Raw genomic sequence first — 20342 nt, forward strand, 5'->3', positions numbered from 1 at the left:
TTTTGAACACAGAAAATTTTTTAAAACTATTGAAAAATCGATATTAATAAAATATTTAATAGCTATACATTTTTAGTCATAATTTCAAAGACAAAATTTATATTGATATGTTGAAAAATGAACTAAAAAGGTATAAGGAATTTAATTTTTCCTTTGTAATAGCTTCCTAGTTCAAGAACATAATCTCTATCTTCTTGTAATAAGATATTTATATATGTAGAAGTGCACGTGTTGCATTTTGATATCTAGCTCTTTACTTTAATGGTTTTACAAGAAGTCTAAATTAAGTAATTAGACTTATTTTTTAATAATTTTTTATTCGAATTGAGTTGCAATTCAAGATTGTCTTTCACGAAATAATTTCTTTGGAAAACCATACGTCGTCGGTGACTGTACTTTCTATCCTATTAGCAGTGCTGGAACCCGAAATCTATAATAGCCTTTATCTGGTCAGTTACAGCATTTTATTCCTCGTCGACCAAAGACTCTCCGCGTACAAAATGATGACTGGTGCATCCTAAATGTGTCGGGATGACAAAGTCTTTGAAGTTCCTATAACAAATAAACACCTCTGGGTGTACTGGAGCTGAGATTGATCATGCTCTGGTTCATGTCAAAATCACGATCTTTGGATGAATGGATGGTGTGTGAATATGTCCTATCTTATATATGTTTCACAGACTAGGGAGGTTTCACAGACCATCACCAACAGCCTTTTGTGCAGCTCTAGTGCAACGTAAATAAAAATACCTCACCGTGCATCATTTTTAGTGTTTTCCAGTCTTTCAAAATAACGTTCATTGAGATGTATTTTAATTCGAGAGAAAAAGCTCAAAAGGACTCAAGTCAGGGGAGTAAAAGGTTAAGGATCTACAACAATTTGTTTATTTGACAAAACGATAGTAATTAATATTGCTGTGAAACAAATGCTTTGACGTTTTTCATGATTGGTCTTACAGATTTCCCTTTTCTTTTTCGTTGTTCTAATTCAATTTATTTTTCAAAAAATTCAATTTATTTTTCCTATTTAAATCATTCTCCAATCCTTATGGTCGTCAATCAACTGTCTGAAAACTCAAGAACCCGGGTTCTGTAAGCATTTCTATCAGTTATTGTAATTGAAGTCTACTCGATGCCTGATTTATCCTCCGAAAAATCTTTTCCTTCTGGAAGTATCTTAAAATCACTGAAAAACTAGAACCTATTGACCAAACAATAACTCCTGTAGCCTGTTGGAGTTTTGAAAAAGTTAATTACCCAAGTCTGAAACAAAACCTGATAGCACACCGTTGCTCTAAAATTAATGTCGTTCATTTTTAGATTTGAAGGCTTTATACTATTTCGTCAATTTCTACAAAAAAAAAAAGGATTTTCCTTAAAGGTAGGAAAATTAATTTTTATTCTAAATATACAGCTCTATAATTAATTCTGAATTCCATTGATATTTATCTTATAATAAATTTTAAATACTACTACTCACTACGTATGCAAAATACCTTTCTATTTTTTTTTTAAAAAAGAAACAATTAAAAACTTTTTCATTGAATTTTTTGACATCCGATTATTTTCTATAAAGTAATGGAAAAAAAATATTGGTGTCACGATTCTAATGTTGATAGAATATTTGCGATCTTATTTGCAAGAATAGAGCATTTAGCTTAAAAAATATTTCGCAAACAAAATTACTTCAATATGCTAAAAACTTGCTTCAAAAATGAATAAATAAGTTTAAAAAACTTATTTAATCTTTATTTTTGTTGTAAAAAATATTAGCGCCTTTTGATAGTTACATTTGGATATATGTAAATTATATGCAATATATAGATTTGTTGGATATATGCAATATTATAGATTTTTTCTATGTAAATATAATATTACTATAAGTTATATAATAATAAATATAATATAATAAATATATTTAATATTACTATAAGTATTTTTAGTGGTCAAGGCAATTTTGTTTTTTGTAGAAAATTACAAAATTTAAATAAAATTTGCGGTTTGTTGTTTTTTCTAAAAATCTTTTACTCAATAGAAATCAGTTATCTAACGCTGTTCGTATATAATCGTCCAATAAAAATTCTATTCTCATTTTTCATTTTTTAATGTCTGAAAGTTACTTATAAAAAATAGGGTTTTTTTTGTGTTACAATGGCTCAGCTAACAAATGAATACCCAAAATTGACTTTTTTTATTAGAAAAAATAAGTTTTAATAAAGAGGGACTGTGTCTGTATGACAATAAATTAAATATAGGACTCAATTGAGAAGTTTATTTAAGTTCAGTTAGAGTCTTTTGATAATACTAACTTTCTAAAAGCAAATTAAGTGCCAATTTTTTGCAAGTTACTAATCAAAGGGCCGGGATAGTCTGGTTGGTAGAGCACAGGGCCCATGTCCAAGAAGTCGTGGGTTCGATCCCTGCCGGCCGAAGACTCCCCGTGTAGTAAATGGTGACTGATGCACGCAAAATCTGTTTGGGTCACTAAGTCCACCAAGTTCCCATAACAAATCAAACCTCTGGGGGTACTGATCCAGGTGCACCCTTGTCTTCTGGATTGGAATCAAAATTACTAGGATACGGAGTTGAACATTGGTAGTCGTAAACCCAGAATTGCGTCGGATGTTCAACCATGGTTATAAAATATGAAATAAAGTCACTAATCAAAATGCGTTGTAAAGCTTATATCGGCATAATATTTACCGTTTGTTAGTGGTAAGTAGCAAACAAGCCAATAAACAGCATATTATTATCGTTGTTATTGTAGTTGTCTTATGTCACTGACTAACCTATTTTATAGCAGAGGGGTGCGCTTTTTCTTGTTTTCAAGCGGTGCCATCTTTGGCCAAGAATTCGACTTCTGTTACGCAAGTACGTCACAGCCCATTTCACAGGGAAGACGCATTTACACATCTTCCATCCATCCACAGATCATAATTTGGACATGAACCAGAGCACGTCCATGTCCAATCTAGTACCCCAAAGGTATTGATTTGTTATGGGAACTTAGAAGATTTTGTGACCCCTACAAATTTAACGTGCACAAGTCAACTTTTTGTAAACTGGGAGCCTTCAGCAGGTGGGGATCGAACTATAATATTATTAAGAATTTAGTTAAGCTTTTCGATGCAAATTCATTTCTTAAAAAAATTAATAAGGTTATGGTCATTTATTTTAGAAAATCATTATATTTTTTAATTTAAAATAAAAATTCAATATTTATTTTAAAGGTTTTAACTATTGTATGTATTGCTTTTTTTAATAACTTAGGATTTATAAATTTTCTGTCGAGATGTAAGACAGTTTCGGTTTCTGTGTGGAAATATTTCTTAAACAAAAATGCTGAACTATTGTGGCTTAGTGTCTGCTGAGCCAGATGTGCCTTAGAGTCTGCTGCCTTAGTGTCTGCTGAATGAGCTGAGAAAGCTGTTTAGGGATATTAAGCATGGCAACGCAAACCCCTACTAGGCCGTTTATATACATTTTATTAGTTTGTAAGCAATTGATTAGTTAAATAAACTAATGATTTCTCTCTGGACAAAGTGGAAATCAATCAGATTTCAAACCTACACCATCAAACAAATAATATTTTAAGTATATTTGATGCTAAATTTAAGAAGAAATAACAATCCTTGTAAGCTTATGATTAATTTTTACAGACGTTTCGGGGAAAAAAAACATTCGCCATGAATTATTTTAAACTCAAATATTTTTTTCAGTGTTTAGATTTATTCTGTTTTCAGCTACGTATAAAACATTCACTTGCTTTTTTTCTTCTTGAATTCAGAACAGAAACTCTGCCAAAGTAGAATACCTGCTTTTAAAACCAAAACATGTGAGGATGAAACTAGAAACATAACAAAATACCGCTACGATAGCCGATTCGGGTGGAGCAGTTTATGGAATAGAAGACAGACTAAGAGCTCCTGCTTGAGTATAAGCATTGCACACAGGAGTCTTTTAAATACAAATTTTGAGAAAAAATTTCCGGAATTTACAAAGAAGATTTATCGGGGAAATATTATGGATTACGTCAGTCATAGCAAATGGATGAAGCAAGCAGGTATATACCAAGAAGAGAATGCAGCGGGCTTCAAGCGATATGCTCAGTAAGAACTATTTTTGCATTGTTAATATTCCGTGTATTGTTCGTTCACTAAGAGTTTGCACTTCTCTCGCCTACGTCACATGACATACGATTATATTACACTGGACAAAATTAACAGATGGAAAGCATTTTCGCACATTTATTCGCACATGCAAGATACCCGCACACCGTTCCATGTGTTTGACAATGGTTCCGTGAATGCCCAGAGGTACAGAGTAGGAGGTCCTAGAGCCCTATGTGCGTCTTTTCAGGGGCACTGTTGACCCTGAGTTCATTTTTATGGACGACAATGCGCGACCACATAGGGCTCTCATGGTTGATGCGTATCTGAAAAGCGAGCATATTCAACGAATAGATTTTCCAGCCAAATCCCCTGACCTGAATCCTATCGAACATGCTTGGGATGCTCTTGGGAGAGCTATTGCGATGCGCCAACCTCCCCCCCCCCCAGAACCATTCTGGAGTTAAAAATTGCTCTGTTGGAAGAATGGGAAGATCTTCCACAAGTCTTCCTGTCAGGGGTGACCATACACCATACTAGAGGCAACACACACTGTGCAAGCCTTACTTTTATTGTCATCTTTTATAAGTTCAGACTACATTGGATTTATTGGCAATAGGTCTTGCCAGTGAATGGTTGTTTTGTTTTGCATACTTTATTATCATGGAATAAGCTATATCCATGCCAAATTTCATTTATTTATATTCAGTATTTTTTGAGATATTTGGGAAAATGTCTTCCATCTCTTAATTTTGTCCAACAGTGTAGTTCACTATTTTTGGAAGAAGGAAGTGAACAATCATGAGAAAGGTTGCAAATTGGGGACAAAAATATAATTTTAATTATTTTGATAGAGTCAAGTTCTTCTTATTATTTTTTGAATCAAGGTTATTTGAAATTTATTAAGCAGTATTTATTTAGCAGTAATTCTAGTAATATTTAGGATTGGAAAAAACGTAGATTCTGTTTATGTGACCGTAAACACCTGCTAACTAAGGACTAATTTCTAAATTCATTACAAATTCGCTATTCCGAAAATTTTGGCAGCAGAGCAGTTTTAGAAAAAAATAAATTTAAAATAGTAATACCATATGCAAAAAAAAAACTTTAACTCTCATTTATTATTAGGTATTACAATAAATGAAACTAATCATTAATTTTAACCAGCAAATTGCTTTTTTTTTCTTAATTTTACTATTAACGAATATAATCGTATTCTTTTTTTTTATTTTACGGATAAGTAAGAGTAATTTTTCATTCAACAAACAAAAACATTATAAAAATCCGAAACAGTTTCATAAAAAAATATTTATTGAAACAAACTTGAAAAAAAAACATTATTTTTAAGCAGAGTATACATCACAAACTTTATTTACTTGTGCCCAAATAAAATATAAATAGTACCTAATTGCATGCTCATTAGTTTGGCTGGCTTTGGCTAGTCGATACGAATTCTGCTCCCGGTTCGCACCAACCACAGTGCTGACTTAAAATATTCTCAGTGGTAGACGGATAATGAGTTAGAATCTCCTTGTCGTCGATCAAGATTTTCATAGCTTCTCTCTCCATCTAAAACAAATGCGAGTTAGTTCCAAGGCATGTTTCTTCCAGTGTTTGATCCAGAAGTTCCCTTGTCTTCCGGATTGGCTTCAAAATTGCAAGGCTATGAAGTTAAACATTGATGGTTTTAAACTCAGTCATCTTTTCAACATCGCTTATAAAATAAAATTTAATAACTAAACTATATGTTACCTGTAATTTTTTGTCTAATTAATTTACATCAAATAAAATCATTAAAACACGTCGAACCACCGCCTAAATCGGAAATTATGCATAAAAATTATTTCTTCGAAAAAATTTATATCCTAGGTAATTTTTCATCGAAAGTTTTGAATGATATCTGAATACCCCCATACTTCCCGTTGCTACACAATACCACTTGTGTGAATAAGTACAAGTAAAAAAATAGTACTTTTTATACATTGCAATTCCTGAAGTGTTATTCCTACGGACTCAAGTTTGGTCTGATTTGTTTAAAAACAATACAATGCGTAGGAAATAATTCAGATGTCTAGATTTCAGATAAATAAAATGGGCAAGTTGGAAATTATATTTTTGTACATACAACCAATATAGCTTCTAAGCTATTAGACTTATTTCGAACTTGATCTCATTCGATTTAGAGTAAAAGCGTACAACGGAAGCAATGTTTCACTTCACCAACTAAAAAAATACTAAAAAATAGTATATTTATACATTGCGATTCCTGCAGTGTTAATTTCTATTGACTCAAGTTTGGACTGGTTTGTTTAAAAAAAATACGATACGTGAGAAATAATACTGCACTTGTCTAAATATCTTGATTTCAGATGTATAAAAAGGGCTAGTTGAACATCATACTTTTTGTACATTCCACCAATATGCCTTTTAAGCTATTAGACTTATCATCTCATTCAATTCATCGTAAAAACAATGCTTTCCTTGATCTTTATTTTTATTGACTTATTCGATTCCACCCCCCTCAAATCACACTCATTTCTTTCCAAAATGGGGGAATCGTATAGCAAAGAGTCGGAAGAGTTTTCAGATATCACTAATAAGGACGTAGCAAAGCTTTCTATGAAAAATTTACGATATTTGCTTTTCCTTAGAAAAAATCTAGTTTTACTGGACTTCATGTTGATTTTTTTTTTCAGAAAAAAAGTAGTTTTGACTTTACCGGAATATAAAGAAGCCCTCGCTAAAATATGTGAAGACTATGGCTTGGATTATTGGGAGGTTTTGATTAAAATGACAAATGTTACTCCCAGAAGTTAGTTTCCTTTGTAATTTTCATTGCTATTATTTTATATATCAATAACATTAAATAAAATAATAAATAACATATAAAATGATATTATATAAATAATATTATTTTATTTATTATTATATCGAATACTATTTTATCAGATATAACTAAATAAAAATATTCAATCAATAAATATGAAGTAATTACGGTTTCATCTAAATTAAAGTTCTGAAAATGTACGAATTAATTAACATTTTTAGTAAGTTAAATCTTGGAAAATAACTTTATTAATTAATCACATTATAAGTTGTAGGATATTATTAATATATTATATTACATAATATTATTATAGTACAAATTATAATATATTATAAATATATTATATCAATAATATTATAATATATGAAGATTTCCTCAATATTTTTGCTGAATTTTTTAAACCAAGAAAAAATCTTTTCTTGTATTTGAAGCAGTCAATGTTAAAAGGGGATATGATACAAATCTGCACTTTCGAGAAAAACTAAAATAACTGTGTCATTTATGAAAAGACTATTTTAATTGTTTTCAAAATGTTGGATTCTCTTCTTCAGGCAGTCAAAATTACTCGGTATTTGATATTAAAAAATGAGTATAGCTGTTGGAACTGTGCATTTTTGAATTTAGCACATATCCCCATTTAACATTGACACCAAAAAGAAAGAAAGGAAAAAATAGTTAAGGAAGAATTATCCTTTTATGTTAAAAGCAATAATTTAATTTCCCAAACAAATATTTTGACACATTGTAAAAGTTAATGACAAATCATTAGTAGGGGAGAGTCGGATAGCTCCGCCCACTTAAGGAGTATTGCTTATATTTCTATATAATATTGAGTAATAATCAATATTTTTGTATGTTTCTATTGTTTTACCATCTAATTAAATAATGCAAAAAGAATAAACCAAAAAAAGAATAGTTTAACTTAAAAAAATAGAAATTTAAAAAAACATGTTTTTCAGCTCTTTTCAAAATGTGCCGGGTAGCCCCCGCCCAGTTACAAAAATTATGTTTTCTGACTGTTTTTTCAGGTGTAAATGAAAGTGACCAATGTATTGACAATATATAAACCTCATTTATCATTTTTATCACAAAATTATTTTATTTATTACATATTTATATACTTTTAGTGAATTCTATCATTTAATAACAGCAATATTTGTTGTTAAAAATTCTTATAACATTCAAATTTGAAGCAATAAAATAATAATCTTTGCAACCGTACATTTATCGACGAAATAAAATTGGGCGGTGCTACCCGAAATCCAATTTTTTTGTAAATTTGTAATTACTCTAACAATTTTTCACATATAAACTTCTTTCTTCGCGCAAATTAAACTTAAGACTACATACTTTAATGCTGTATGTGTAGAAAAAAATTATTCCTTTAGTATTAAAATGAAGTTTAATCGAAGCATTCAACCAATTTTTCTTAATTTCATGACTACTGTATTCAACATATTTTCAAAACTATTGTTTACCATGTTAACAGCTGCATAAATACTTGAAACTTTGAAAATAATCTTTTTTTAATACAACAATTAATGTCCAATGGCCCATTGACTTGAAAAAATATTCTATATATATGAAATTGACTGTGGGTGGGGGTACCCGCTGGGCGGGGCTACCTGACTCTCCCCTACATGTTATCAGTCAATAGTGTACTGAAATTGTTCATTCAGTCTCAAATCCCCCAATAGCTGTCTTCATTGAGATTTTGTGTAACTGAGTTAGCTTCTGTTTGAGTCTTTGGCCATCTCTACAATATTGAATCATTACCAACAACATGGTTCGAAAGGGTTCTCAGGTCATCCAATTTTTTGCTGTTAATGGGTGCACGTCCAACTGGATAAGCTTTAATACTTGGGAAGGGACATCCTTTTTAGTTGCCACCAAAGAGAATGTGTGGGATACGAAACTGTTGATGTACTTACCGCCTTACAACCACTTTTCCCGGTACATCATGGCTGTGTGAAAAATCGCGATTGCTGTATGAACGTGTCCTTTGTTTCGTCAGTCTTATTGTTTCAGTGGCATTGTTATGTTGGTTACAGATGGAAAACTGTTGAGCCGCAACTATTTATTTCTCTGACTTTCCAGTGGCGTATAAAATGCGCCACGCTTGTACTTGTGTTGAAATATTCAGCGCGTGCAGTTGAGTGTTAAATAATAGTATCAAAGTTAATAGAACTCACTTTGTTACAATTACGAAAACATAATATTGATAAGCTTTATTTGCGCGCTGATTACGATAATTATTAACGCTATCGATTATTGTACAATTATTGTAATCGGTTCTCGATTATATGATTTTACATGACTTTTGCTGCAGTTATACCAAGTCAGTGTGGAAATGGGGCATGTGCTACTCATTTCCCTTTTCAAAAATGAAAAAATAAACTACTGGGTGACGTTACCTGAGATATAGCCATGATCCATCTCCCGCTCATACTCTGAACATTGCGTTTACCTGTACAGATTACAAAATCAACAAAAAGCTTATTTTCGTAAAAATGTTACTCATCCTCTTTTAACATTGACAGCTTCAATTGTTTTTATTAATTTTTTTGTCAATTATTGCTCCGGTTTATCATGCATTTTCTTTTTTATGATCACAAGTTTTATTTCTGAAATTTCTAAGAAATAAAAAATTATATCGTAGAACCCCTGTAATCCTAAGTGATTGAGATCATTTACTAGTTCGTTGTACCGAAAACTCAGATTGTAGAAAATTTTGATACGAATACGAAAAAGAAATGATGCATTTTCTTTTATCATGCATTTTCTTTTTTATGATCACAAATTTTATTTCTGAAATTTCTATGAAGTAAAAAATTATATAGTAGAACCCCGTTAATCAAAAGTGATTGAGATCATTACTAGTTCGTTGTACCGAAAACTCAGATTGTAGAAAATTTTGATACAAATACGAAAAAGAAAGGTTGCAGGTAATTGGAAATTGTGAGAATTTTGTCATTGTAGTAAAATATTAAACGCTCTCGATCTAATTTTCAGTATCATATACCGATTTTTTTCAATCCACATACACGAAATTTTGCCTCCATTAATATTATAGATATTAAGACACTTCCGGAGATTATTTAATCTGAAACTTTTGACTAAACTCTTAAAATATCGGTTTAATTTAGAACCATATTATCGGTATTTTGAACCATAATATTGTAAGTTAAACTTGTAAGTTAAGGTGTTAAATTGAAGTAAGTTTTCGTTAACTTTGAATCATTGTAATTAGGTTCAAGAAGAATTTGTTAGTTTGATAAAATGGTTCAAGATAGCACCTGCGTCATATTCAGTTCACGCAACTTTGCGCGATTTGCATTCCGAAATTTCTAACGTTGAATTAATTTTTCTGAAAATATAGAAATTATTTTATACTTCACAAAAAGAGCTAGTCTAACAAATTATCTAACAGTTACATCACATTATCGATTAGTCTGATTTCCGGTTATATCGGTAATCGCCAATGGTACCTAATACAGGATTACTCAATATTTTTCCTTATATCTCTCTGAACTGAAGTGTCAGATTGGTTAAATGTGCTGAACTGTCGTTATGATGGATTAGTTAGATCGCTAGTCTGGTTGGATTATCCAATTATATCAAACACAGGATTGCTCAATGGTTATATTGTTCATTATATCTCTAGTCTGAACTGGAATGACACGGTGGTTACATGCATTGAACTGTCATTATTAAGGGCAGATTATATTGCTAGTCTGGTTGGATTATCCCATTATATCACACCCTAGGATTGCTCAATGGTTATATTGTTCGTTATAACTCTAGTTTGAGCCGGAATGACACAGTGGTTACATGCACTGATCTGTCATTATTAAGGACTGATCATATTGAACGTCTGTCTGGATTATCCAATTATATCAGACGCAGGATTGCTCAATGGTTATATTGTTCGTTATAACTCTAGTCTGAGCCGGAATGACACTGTGGTCACATGCATTGAACTGTCATTATTAAGGACAGATAGTATTGCTAGTCTGGTTGGATTATCCAATTATATCAAACACAGGATTGCTCAATGGTTATATTGTTTGTTATAACTCTAGCCTGAATCGTTGACACAACTGTTAAAGGCATTGAAATTGTGAAGGACTGGGGTGGCTCCCTCTGGTGGTGGTTTGAACTTATGTTCACACGGATGGGTACAAACTCTTCTGAGAAGTAAAGGCAGACTACATTGCTAAAAAAAACGGTTCATCACGAAAACGTTTAACACCTTAACCTCCATGGCGATCCTGGTTTCTGTTACGGGATTGCTTTATTTAAATCTTTAGATTAATTAACATGATATACAAACTACAAATAAAATATACTTATCAGAAATGTTAAGATAATGGTTGCTTTTTCAACATATGTTATCTGGGTTATGGAGTTAATAGGGATTTAAATGTTATACTTTATATGAAGGGCATAGGACAAATGTATTGATAAGTCATACTTTTTTCAAATTTAACAATTCTACACAGAATTATTTATTAGCATTGTTTCCATACATATACTTTGCAAGTTACTGGGAATCCCGTTAATGAAAAAAAAATAAAAGCAGTAATATTATCACTTAAAAATAGTATTGTTTTCAAAAAGGCTCTACTGTAAAATTTGAAAATGTGGCTTATTATTATCATGCCCAATGCCTTTCGATATTTTTTCACATTATCTGAATTATTTCCTTTATTATAGGTGACATTCATTCGTTTTCGGACGAATCTAGTGACTAAAGTGAGAAATAAATAGTGAAATACTGTTATTCAAGGTCTTATAAAATTTCTATTACGTTACCTAAATATATATTTTTTTACTCAATTTCTAATGATTTTTAATAAATTTCTTTTGTGTAACTGGTTATTCTTATATGCAGTGAGTATAATTGTTTTAAACTCTTTTCACAATTTGGAGCACCTTATGACATAAAGGAAGTAATGACCTTTTAGTAATATCGTCAAAGAATTGCTTTTTTCTATTTAAGTAAACTCGAATTTCACACGCAGCAAGACTAATTACTCACATGAAGTATGTTATAATGCGCACGTTTGGAGCTCTATGAATGAATAATACATAAGACAATTGACTGTGACGTCATTAGAACGCTTTTTTCAAAGTTTTTCTTCGCCCTCCTTCCTCTGACAACTCTAGGAAAAAAATAGTTGGTTCATGCTATTGATTTGAATAGTTGACTTGGTACAATTTATAATGTAGTTGCTATGTCGTATTTTTGTTTACTTCAACTATTAATGTCTCAATTATATTTATAGTTCGAAAGTTAAGTGGTTTTTTCGCTTCTTTTTAATAAATATTATTGAACCAAACTTGTGCTGATATAAATATATTAAATTATTTTGTGATATTTCCTTCTATGAGATAAACAAATGATCAACGAGTAGTTAAGTCTTTTCCCGCATCGGGGCGCTGTGGGCATTTAGTCAGAAAGTGTTGCCATTTTGATGTGGTTCGAAAAATAATGCGTTAACTTTTTACATTCTGTAATATTAGAGTAGAAACTCTTCATATATTTTTATGTTTTCTGCTATTGTGCTTCTAAATCCAGCATTGAGTCAATGTTTCCGCAAAATGACAAATCAATTTTGATTAATTTTTTTTTGTGAATTTCATGAAAACTTAGCTCGCTTCTAGCTCCCCGAGATACTCCAGTAAACTTTCCTCCTTATTTTCATCAGACTCAGTCTACAACTCCCTTTAATCAGCTTACTTAGAGTATTACATAATCTGCTTATTATGTAATCGGGCGCTCATTTTGACTCCAAATACACAGATTCGAAAAGCATTTTGATTCGTATGCTAGCATGGATCACAGCGCTGATTAAAATATCCCAATGTGGTGGACGAATCTTCGGTTAAAATTATATCGGGCAAGCCATGAGAGTTATCGTGTTTTTTTTGTTTTTATGTTATGTTAATATGAGCTGGTGTCTCGCAAAATTTCCTCAACTTAGTGTTATTCTTATATTTTAAGGATTTATTAAAGGATTTAAGAAAAACTGCCCGGTTTTGTGCGACTATAAAACATAATGCACAAGACATCTGAAGAAGATTAAAATTGTGATGGCATGTCTTTGTATCATCCTTAGGGATGTTTCCCAGATCGTCGCCAATAGACCATAGTGCAGCTCTAGGGCGACGTGAATGAGCAACTAATACTACTGCTACTACTAAAACGTTGCCGCGGGGCATTTCTAACCCACATTTTCGATGAGTGACAGAGTAGTTTTAATTTTATTATCCCGCAGGTTGTAAATCTAATAATTGAAGAAATTTTAATACTATTACACATAAATGATTTCATTTTTGAAAATTTAATGACAATAAGCTTTTGTTTCCCATAAGCAATAAGTATACAAATTAGCTGAAACTAAATGCGGATTTTATTCCGATATTCAGGGTAACTATTGCAAAATGCAATAATTGTTCTTAAAGCAAAAAAATTCAGTTATTTTTTATTTCTTTATTTTGTTTGAATGTATTTTTGGTTCATAAATATCAATTTTCTTAAGATTTAATTTTCTTTATTAGTATATTTCTATTTAATATGTGAAAATTAAAAGAAAATTTTGCTGGCTTCAGGGCCTTTTACTTTTTAAGCACATTCAGAATACATTTTTTTATGATATTTTATTTAATTTTTATTAATTCTTACACACATGTGTAAGCTTCTGGGACCCTACTTATTATTAGTCATAAAATGAAAATAATGGCGAATATTAAAATATTTATTAAAAAAAAATCACAAGTAATAATGGCGCCTAGTTTTTTCTTTGAGTAACCTGGAAATACTAGGTTCCCCCACCCACCTTCTCGTAACGATCCTGTTTCAAAACCAAAAAGGAATTCCAAACCTAAAATAATCAACAATAGAAAACAATCCTTAATCAATAATAGAACTTAATTGCAATAAATTTTCTTAAAATTTCAAATTTTCTCTAAATTTCAAGTTTGGATCATAACATTCTTTCCTTTTTTTAACATCTTTTTTTTTTTTTTTTTTTTTTTTTTGATTAAGCAATTTATAAAAAATACAAAGCTCTCTTTTTAAGTAATCATAATCCATCTTAAGCTGGGATTTAAAACTAAACGTTTAATATCAAGGAATTATATTCACTGTTTTAGATAAATTTTTAAAGTTAAAAATATTAAATTTAAAATTCACTTTTAATAAAATTTAGTCTAACTCTTTAAACGAATTTTAAACTCTTTAAACGATCAAATCTAAAGTAATCAACTATGAAAACAATCTTTAATCAATAATAGAACTTAATTGCTATAAAATAAATAAATAAATAAAAATACGGACCACTTTGTTACAAAATAAGACAGAAAAACGATCAAAACTAAAAATGTCGTATATTTAAAATTCAGTTTTTAGGAACTATTTAACTGATTTCTCTCAAATTTTATATTTTGCCACGTACAATTACTTACTTTAAAATAATGTAAATAATTGTCTACCTTGCAATTCAAAATTTTTTCGACTACTATTAAATAACATAATAATAAATAATAAATATTAACTGAAATGTATTTTTTACGTGTAATTATCTTTAGATAAACGATACGATATTTATAATTGTATGCAAAAATTTTATCAATTCGTTTAAAACATTCTCGAGATATGGCGAAATGCGCAGAATATTAAATTAACATTATGAGATCCAAATTTTGGATCGCTCTCCTGACAAAACAACAAGGATCATATTTTCCAAATTATGCCTACCGGCCGGGATAGCCTGATTGGTAGGACACTGGGCCCATGTCCAAAAGGTCGTGGGTTCGATCCCAGCAAGCCGAAGACACATCGTGTAGTAAATGGTGACTGATGCATGTTAAAATCTGTCGAGTCACAAAGTCCTCCATGTTCCCGTAACAAATCAATACCTCTGGGGGTACTGATCCAGGAGTTTCCTTGTCTTCTGGATTGGTTCAAAATTACAAGGCTACGGAGTTGAACATTAGTAATCGTTAACCCAAAATTGGGCCGGCTGTTCAACGACGGATGTAATAAAATAAGATATAAATTTACTCCTACCCCCTAAATTTTGGGAGTAAAAAAATCTGAATCTGTCGAAATTTTGTTTCTGTGTCTGATTTCGTAACTTGAAAAATCGTCTGCACTAATTAATTAGCATATTTCAGGTCCCCCCTCTGACCAACGTGAGGATTCGATCACTAGATCAAAAGTTATTCAGGGTGGACCATTTATTTATTTATTTTTGACGCACTGTACACCGCATTAAAATACATATTACATAAAATTAAAAACATGCAGCCAAATAAAAACTGAAGATTATGTATTAGTTAAGTTGAAAAGGGTAGAAAAATATTATTAGGGAAGAAATTTTTGAAAATTTCTATTTTATTCATTCTCAATAATTTAAATCGTCATTCAAATTAATGCAATCGTCTCTTTCAACGAATTAAGCAATTTATAAAAAATACGAAATTCTCTATTTAAAGAATCATAATCTAACTTAAGCTAGGATTTAAAACTAAACGTTTAACATCAAGGAATTATATTCACTATTTGTTTTATATAAATTTATAAAGTTAAAAATATTGAATTTAAAATTCACTTTTAATAAAATTTAGTCTAGCTCTTCAAACGAATTTTTTGAAAATCGATACATTAAAAACCGATACAATTAAATAGATGTATATCAAACAGTTTAAATGCTACTTTTTTATACTGCGTCTTTCAATTCATATTGAAAATGGGTGGGTTTCGTATTCCCCTTAAAAACTCCCCTTGTTCCCCAGAATTTCGTGTTTGCTCTCCAATACTCCAGGGGTTTTTCCAATCTTCAAAAACTGTATTTTTTTTCTTTTGCATCTGTATGTGTTAGGAAGTTTAACGACTTACAATTAGATCACACAAAAACCTGTAAGCTATAGGTTGCTGACCTCTGGAATAAAAATCGATCTTCATTTCAGATGGTATATTTAGATTTAAATGTTCATCTCAAAACAAAAATCAGGAAAATGTATACATATATGACGAGGTAAGAATCCCCACAAGCTTATATAACATTAAAAAAAAACATTCTGATATTACTTTAAAAATCGAAAACCGGAGTTATATTGAATAAAAATAATTAGTTTTCAATTTCTTTCACAGATAGCGCCACTCTAAAAATTTTCCCCGGATTACGAAGTTGCTTTTGTGAATGAAAGATAATCGTTTTTGGATTTCAATGTCAAATGACATCATAGGGTATTTTAACCAATGAACCGCTTTGGAGGGATATATCATTTGATGTTTTCGCTTCACGGCGGCCGAAAAACTACTTTAGCGCAGAAAAATGAAAAATTAGTTATTAATTTTTATTTAAAACTTGTGTTTGCCGTTTATTTGAAAGTTCTAAAATATTTCAGAGAAAATAGATACTTTGGAAACGTTCAAATTTACTCTTATTGATAATACAACACAATTCTGTGAGATAAAATGAATATTTATCATTAACTGGATTTAAAAATATTTGTTTTAAAATTATTTTGGTAAGTAGTTTCAAATTTTTATGTGTGTTTAAAATAGTCTGAATGTTTCTTTTTTAACCCACACTAAGAAATAATTTTTTTTTTAATTTTTTCTTTTTTTTTTCTTTTACTGTCGTTGTATGTGTATTTTTGTAAAATTATATGTGAATTATGTTATGTACTATAAATCTAATCAGTTTCAACTGTGTTGACAAAGAAATATAGAGCTCAATTTTTAAAAATATCTTAAAACTATGCATTATAATACAAAAACGTTTTAATAAATTTTAGAAATAATATGAAAGTTTAAAATTTAAATTAAATATTTTTTAAATTTTAATTAAGTTTAAATTTTAATGTCTCTACGTGACATAAAAGCATAATGGCCTTGTTGTTCGTAGAAAAAATACACAGTCTTATTACTTAAAATCAAAATTAATAATCATTAACAAAAGCAGTAGGTAATAAAAATGAAACGAATTTCTTTGGTTGTATTTATAAAATTAATAAAAGTCATAAAGTTTTTACCAGTAAAGTACAACTTTATGTTTTATTTAACGGTATTTACCTGTAATGATGAATTATCATCCAGTGATGATATTATTCTCTGTTATTATTATATTTTTGATAATTTGATATTTCAAATTAAAGATAAAGACTTAAATAAAATGCTATGTTCTTTGTTACAAAATCACCTTATGATAAAGTTAAACATATATAAAACGCATCTGACTTATTTACCGTTTTACAATTATTGAACACTAAATAAGTGATATTTACCATTATAATACGCTTTGTGTAAAACTGCATACTGTCAACATATACAATTACAATAAGGAATAAAAATTTGTAAGCCATAGTAAAGAATTTATTATTCGTAGCTTAATTAAGTAATCTCTTATGTGAAAAATATTTTGCAAGTTTTTGTAGCAATTTAAAAATAACTAAGAATTTAAAAACAAAATTGTAGATATTGCTTCAAAGGTATTCGAGTAAAATGATGAGGTTTAAATTTTATTTTAACAGAATTGGGAGCAAAATCTGCAGAACTAAATCTGCATTAACACAATAAAAAATTTTGAATTTTTTTTTTATTGTAGATGTAAAAATTTTTTATGTTCTAGAAAAAATGAACAAGTTGCAATCAGAGAGTTAGAGAAACGTATAGAGAGCAGAGCTCCTAATTATAATATAATAATGTATTTTAATATACCCCTGTTATCAAATGACTTGCTTGAACTGAAATGTTTTTATTGATTTAAAAGTAATGCAAGCACAAGCAATCGGAACTCACAGCTGGCCATATTTTAGGAATTTTCCATTTCGCTGTTATGGGCACATTTTATCTTAAAAGCGTTAAATACAGCTTAACTGACTATTTTTATTTAAAAAAAAACATGAACTTATTTTTATTTAATAAATTTTATTTTAAGATACCGTTGTTATCATATGACAAAAAGTTTATTGATTTAAATTTAAATACAATAAAAATCAGACAATCATAATTTACAGTTGGGCATATTTCAGCAATTTTTTTTCTTTTTGCTGTTATAACATATTTTATTTTCAGTACCGTAAAATACATCCTAAACTGTTTTTTTTTAATTAAAAAAAACATTTTATCATACAGCTGTTATCAAATACAAGTTTTCATTTATAATAATCGGAATTATCGAGATAATAATAAGACAAAGATGTTAGCTCGGTATACATTTGCCCGGTATTCCTTACAATGTTGTTCTTCAAGGCTAAGTACATCGCATTGTATTTTCTATATTGAAGTTTTTTTAAGGTTAAGTGCCATTTCCCAATATTCACTACAATGAAATTATTTCAATGTGTTTAAGTAAAAATTGTGTGACATCCAAAATTTGATTTAATGAATGAATTTTACTTTTTTTGTGCTTTATTATCAACTTTGTCATAATGAAAAAAAAAGAAAGAAAAGGAATCATAACGCAATGCTCCTTCTGCGTGATTCAAACTTCTTTGACAACAATATTGATTCAGGAAAATCAACTATCAAATCCATCAGCTTCCATCAAATTTCATATTTGTCCAGCTTTGGCAAAGGCAATTAATCACCTTGAATTTTGTCGGGTCAGTTGATAACTCAGTTTCTTTTTATTTTTATCACAAAGCTGTTGTGGCTCAAGGGTTAGAGCGCTCGGACACCCCAGGTTCGAATCACAGCGATGGCTGTAGATACGAATTCCGCTACCGGCTCACAACCATCACAGTGCTGCCTTAAAATATCCTCGGTGATAGATCAGCAGATAGAGTTCCGTGAGGCTAATTGCCATCAGGCCAATTATGAGATGTTTTCGTGGTTTTGGTCTCCAGGAAATGCAAATGTGGGTTAATTCCACCAAAAAATCCTCCAAGAAGGCAATTTTCTCCCATTACTTGATCCAAGAGTTCCCTTGTCTTCTGGATTGGGTTAAAAATTGCTAGGCTTCGGAGTTGAGCATTGATAGTCGTGAACTCAGATTTGGGTTGGGTGTTGAACGCTGGTTATAAAAAAAAGTATTGTGTACTACACCAAACGCATGTTGAGTCTTCGTGATATTCTCCGTGGTAGATGGATCATGGATCCCTTTGCTGTCGAAATAACCCTGGAAGATTTTTATGGTTTTCCTCTCCATTTAACGTAAATATCTGGTTAGTTCCATCAAAAAGTCGTCATTGAACGCTATTTTGTCCCGTTGCTTGATCCAGAAATTCCCTCGTCTTCTGGATTGAGCTCAAATTTCAAAACTATGGAGTTGAACATTGATAGTCGTGAACTCAGAATTGGATTGGCTGTTCAAAACCGGTTATGAAATTAGGTATTATGTGCTACACCATATGTTGCTTTTTTTAAGTACTTTTCATTAGTACATATTCACAGAAATGTATGGCTTTCTTGTTCATTTTTGGTACAGTTAGGTTTTTGAGGTAAAATTTCTAAGAAAATAGCCTTATTTCGATGATTTTTCAATGATCTTTGACCTGCAATGTAAAGGTCCTACGAAACAAGTATTTGTGTTTCAATACTGAATGTAGAACTAGTAGACCGCTGGTCAATGCCGTGGTATACTCATTACAAAAAAAAGTTCAACCGCGTGTGAATCGATATGTTTTCTTTAAATTTACGAAGATTCCATTTTGAACCCAAAAACTTCGAACAAGAATTTATTTCCCGCCAAAATGATAACAAGAAAACAGGTCTGATATTTTTATAGAACGATGATATTAGGAAAATTTTAACAAAATAAAGAATGTCAAAAACCCAACCCTGCCTGATTCTTAAAAAATACTGGCTCTGAAAAGATAAAATAATGATTGCGCATAGTGACCCGGAGAATTGCTCTCTAAAGACATTTTAAAGGATGAAATTATTTGACGTAGACTGCGTTATCTCGTATACAGGGTATGAAAATAGTTTGGAAACTGTCAAATATCTTGAGAAATATACATCGGATCAAAAAGGGGAAAATAGACGCATCTGATATTTTTTTATACGCTACGCAATGATACCAAACTCCATCGTGAAATCTTAAATCCAGATTCGAATTCTCTAGAAAAAAGTAACCCTATTTGACTCATAAGTTTATACATTTTGCTTTACAAATGGCGTCGCAACCGAGAGAGTTAAAATAGCGTATACACTGTTTAAAATGGCGAGTTTTGAGATCCATCAGATTAAGAATATACACCGAAGAGCCATTACATTATGACCACCCTCCATCTATAACAATGGGCTCGCCCAGGTTTTCATGGTTTCTCGCCCAGGAACAATGTTTTCATGGGGCACATTAAGACCCATAATCCTCATAGAACAATCCCTGACGTCTGTAAGCTACTTGAACATAGTTCATCCATTCATGGCAACAGTTTCTCCAGCG

The 20342-nt window shown here is 30.6% G+C and overlaps 2 protein-coding genes across 2 annotated transcripts in view; both read left to right on the forward strand.

Moving 5' to 3' along the window:
• Positions 1 to 11810, forward strand: part of LOC107440993 (uncharacterized) — a 53797-nt gene extending 41987 nt beyond the window's left edge. The window contains exons 10-12 of the mRNA XM_016054113.3: positions 3788 to 4109; positions 6806 to 6921; positions 11653 to 11810. Of these exons, the coding sequence (XP_015909599.1) occupies positions 3788 to 4109; positions 6806 to 6921; positions 11653 to 11690 (476 nt within the window). The 3' untranslated portion in view covers positions 11691 to 11810. The remainder of the gene's footprint in view (positions 1 to 3787; positions 4110 to 6805; positions 6922 to 11652) is intronic.
• A 4419-nt stretch (positions 11811 to 16229) lies between these two features.
• Positions 16230 to 20342, forward strand: part of LOC107440994 (equilibrative nucleobase transporter 1) — a 103837-nt gene continuing 99724 nt past the window's right edge. Inside the window, exon 1 of the mRNA XM_016054115.4 lies at positions 16230 to 16476. The gene's annotated coding sequence lies outside the window, so the exon portion shown is untranslated. The remainder of the gene's footprint in view (positions 16477 to 20342) is intronic.

Source organism: Parasteatoda tepidariorum, chromosome 6 (genome assembly GCF_043381705.1).
Source record: "Parasteatoda tepidariorum isolate YZ-2023 chromosome 6, CAS_Ptep_4.0, whole genome shotgun sequence".
Classification (NCBI taxonomy): Eukaryota; Metazoa; Arthropoda; class Arachnida; order Araneae; family Theridiidae; genus Parasteatoda; species Parasteatoda tepidariorum.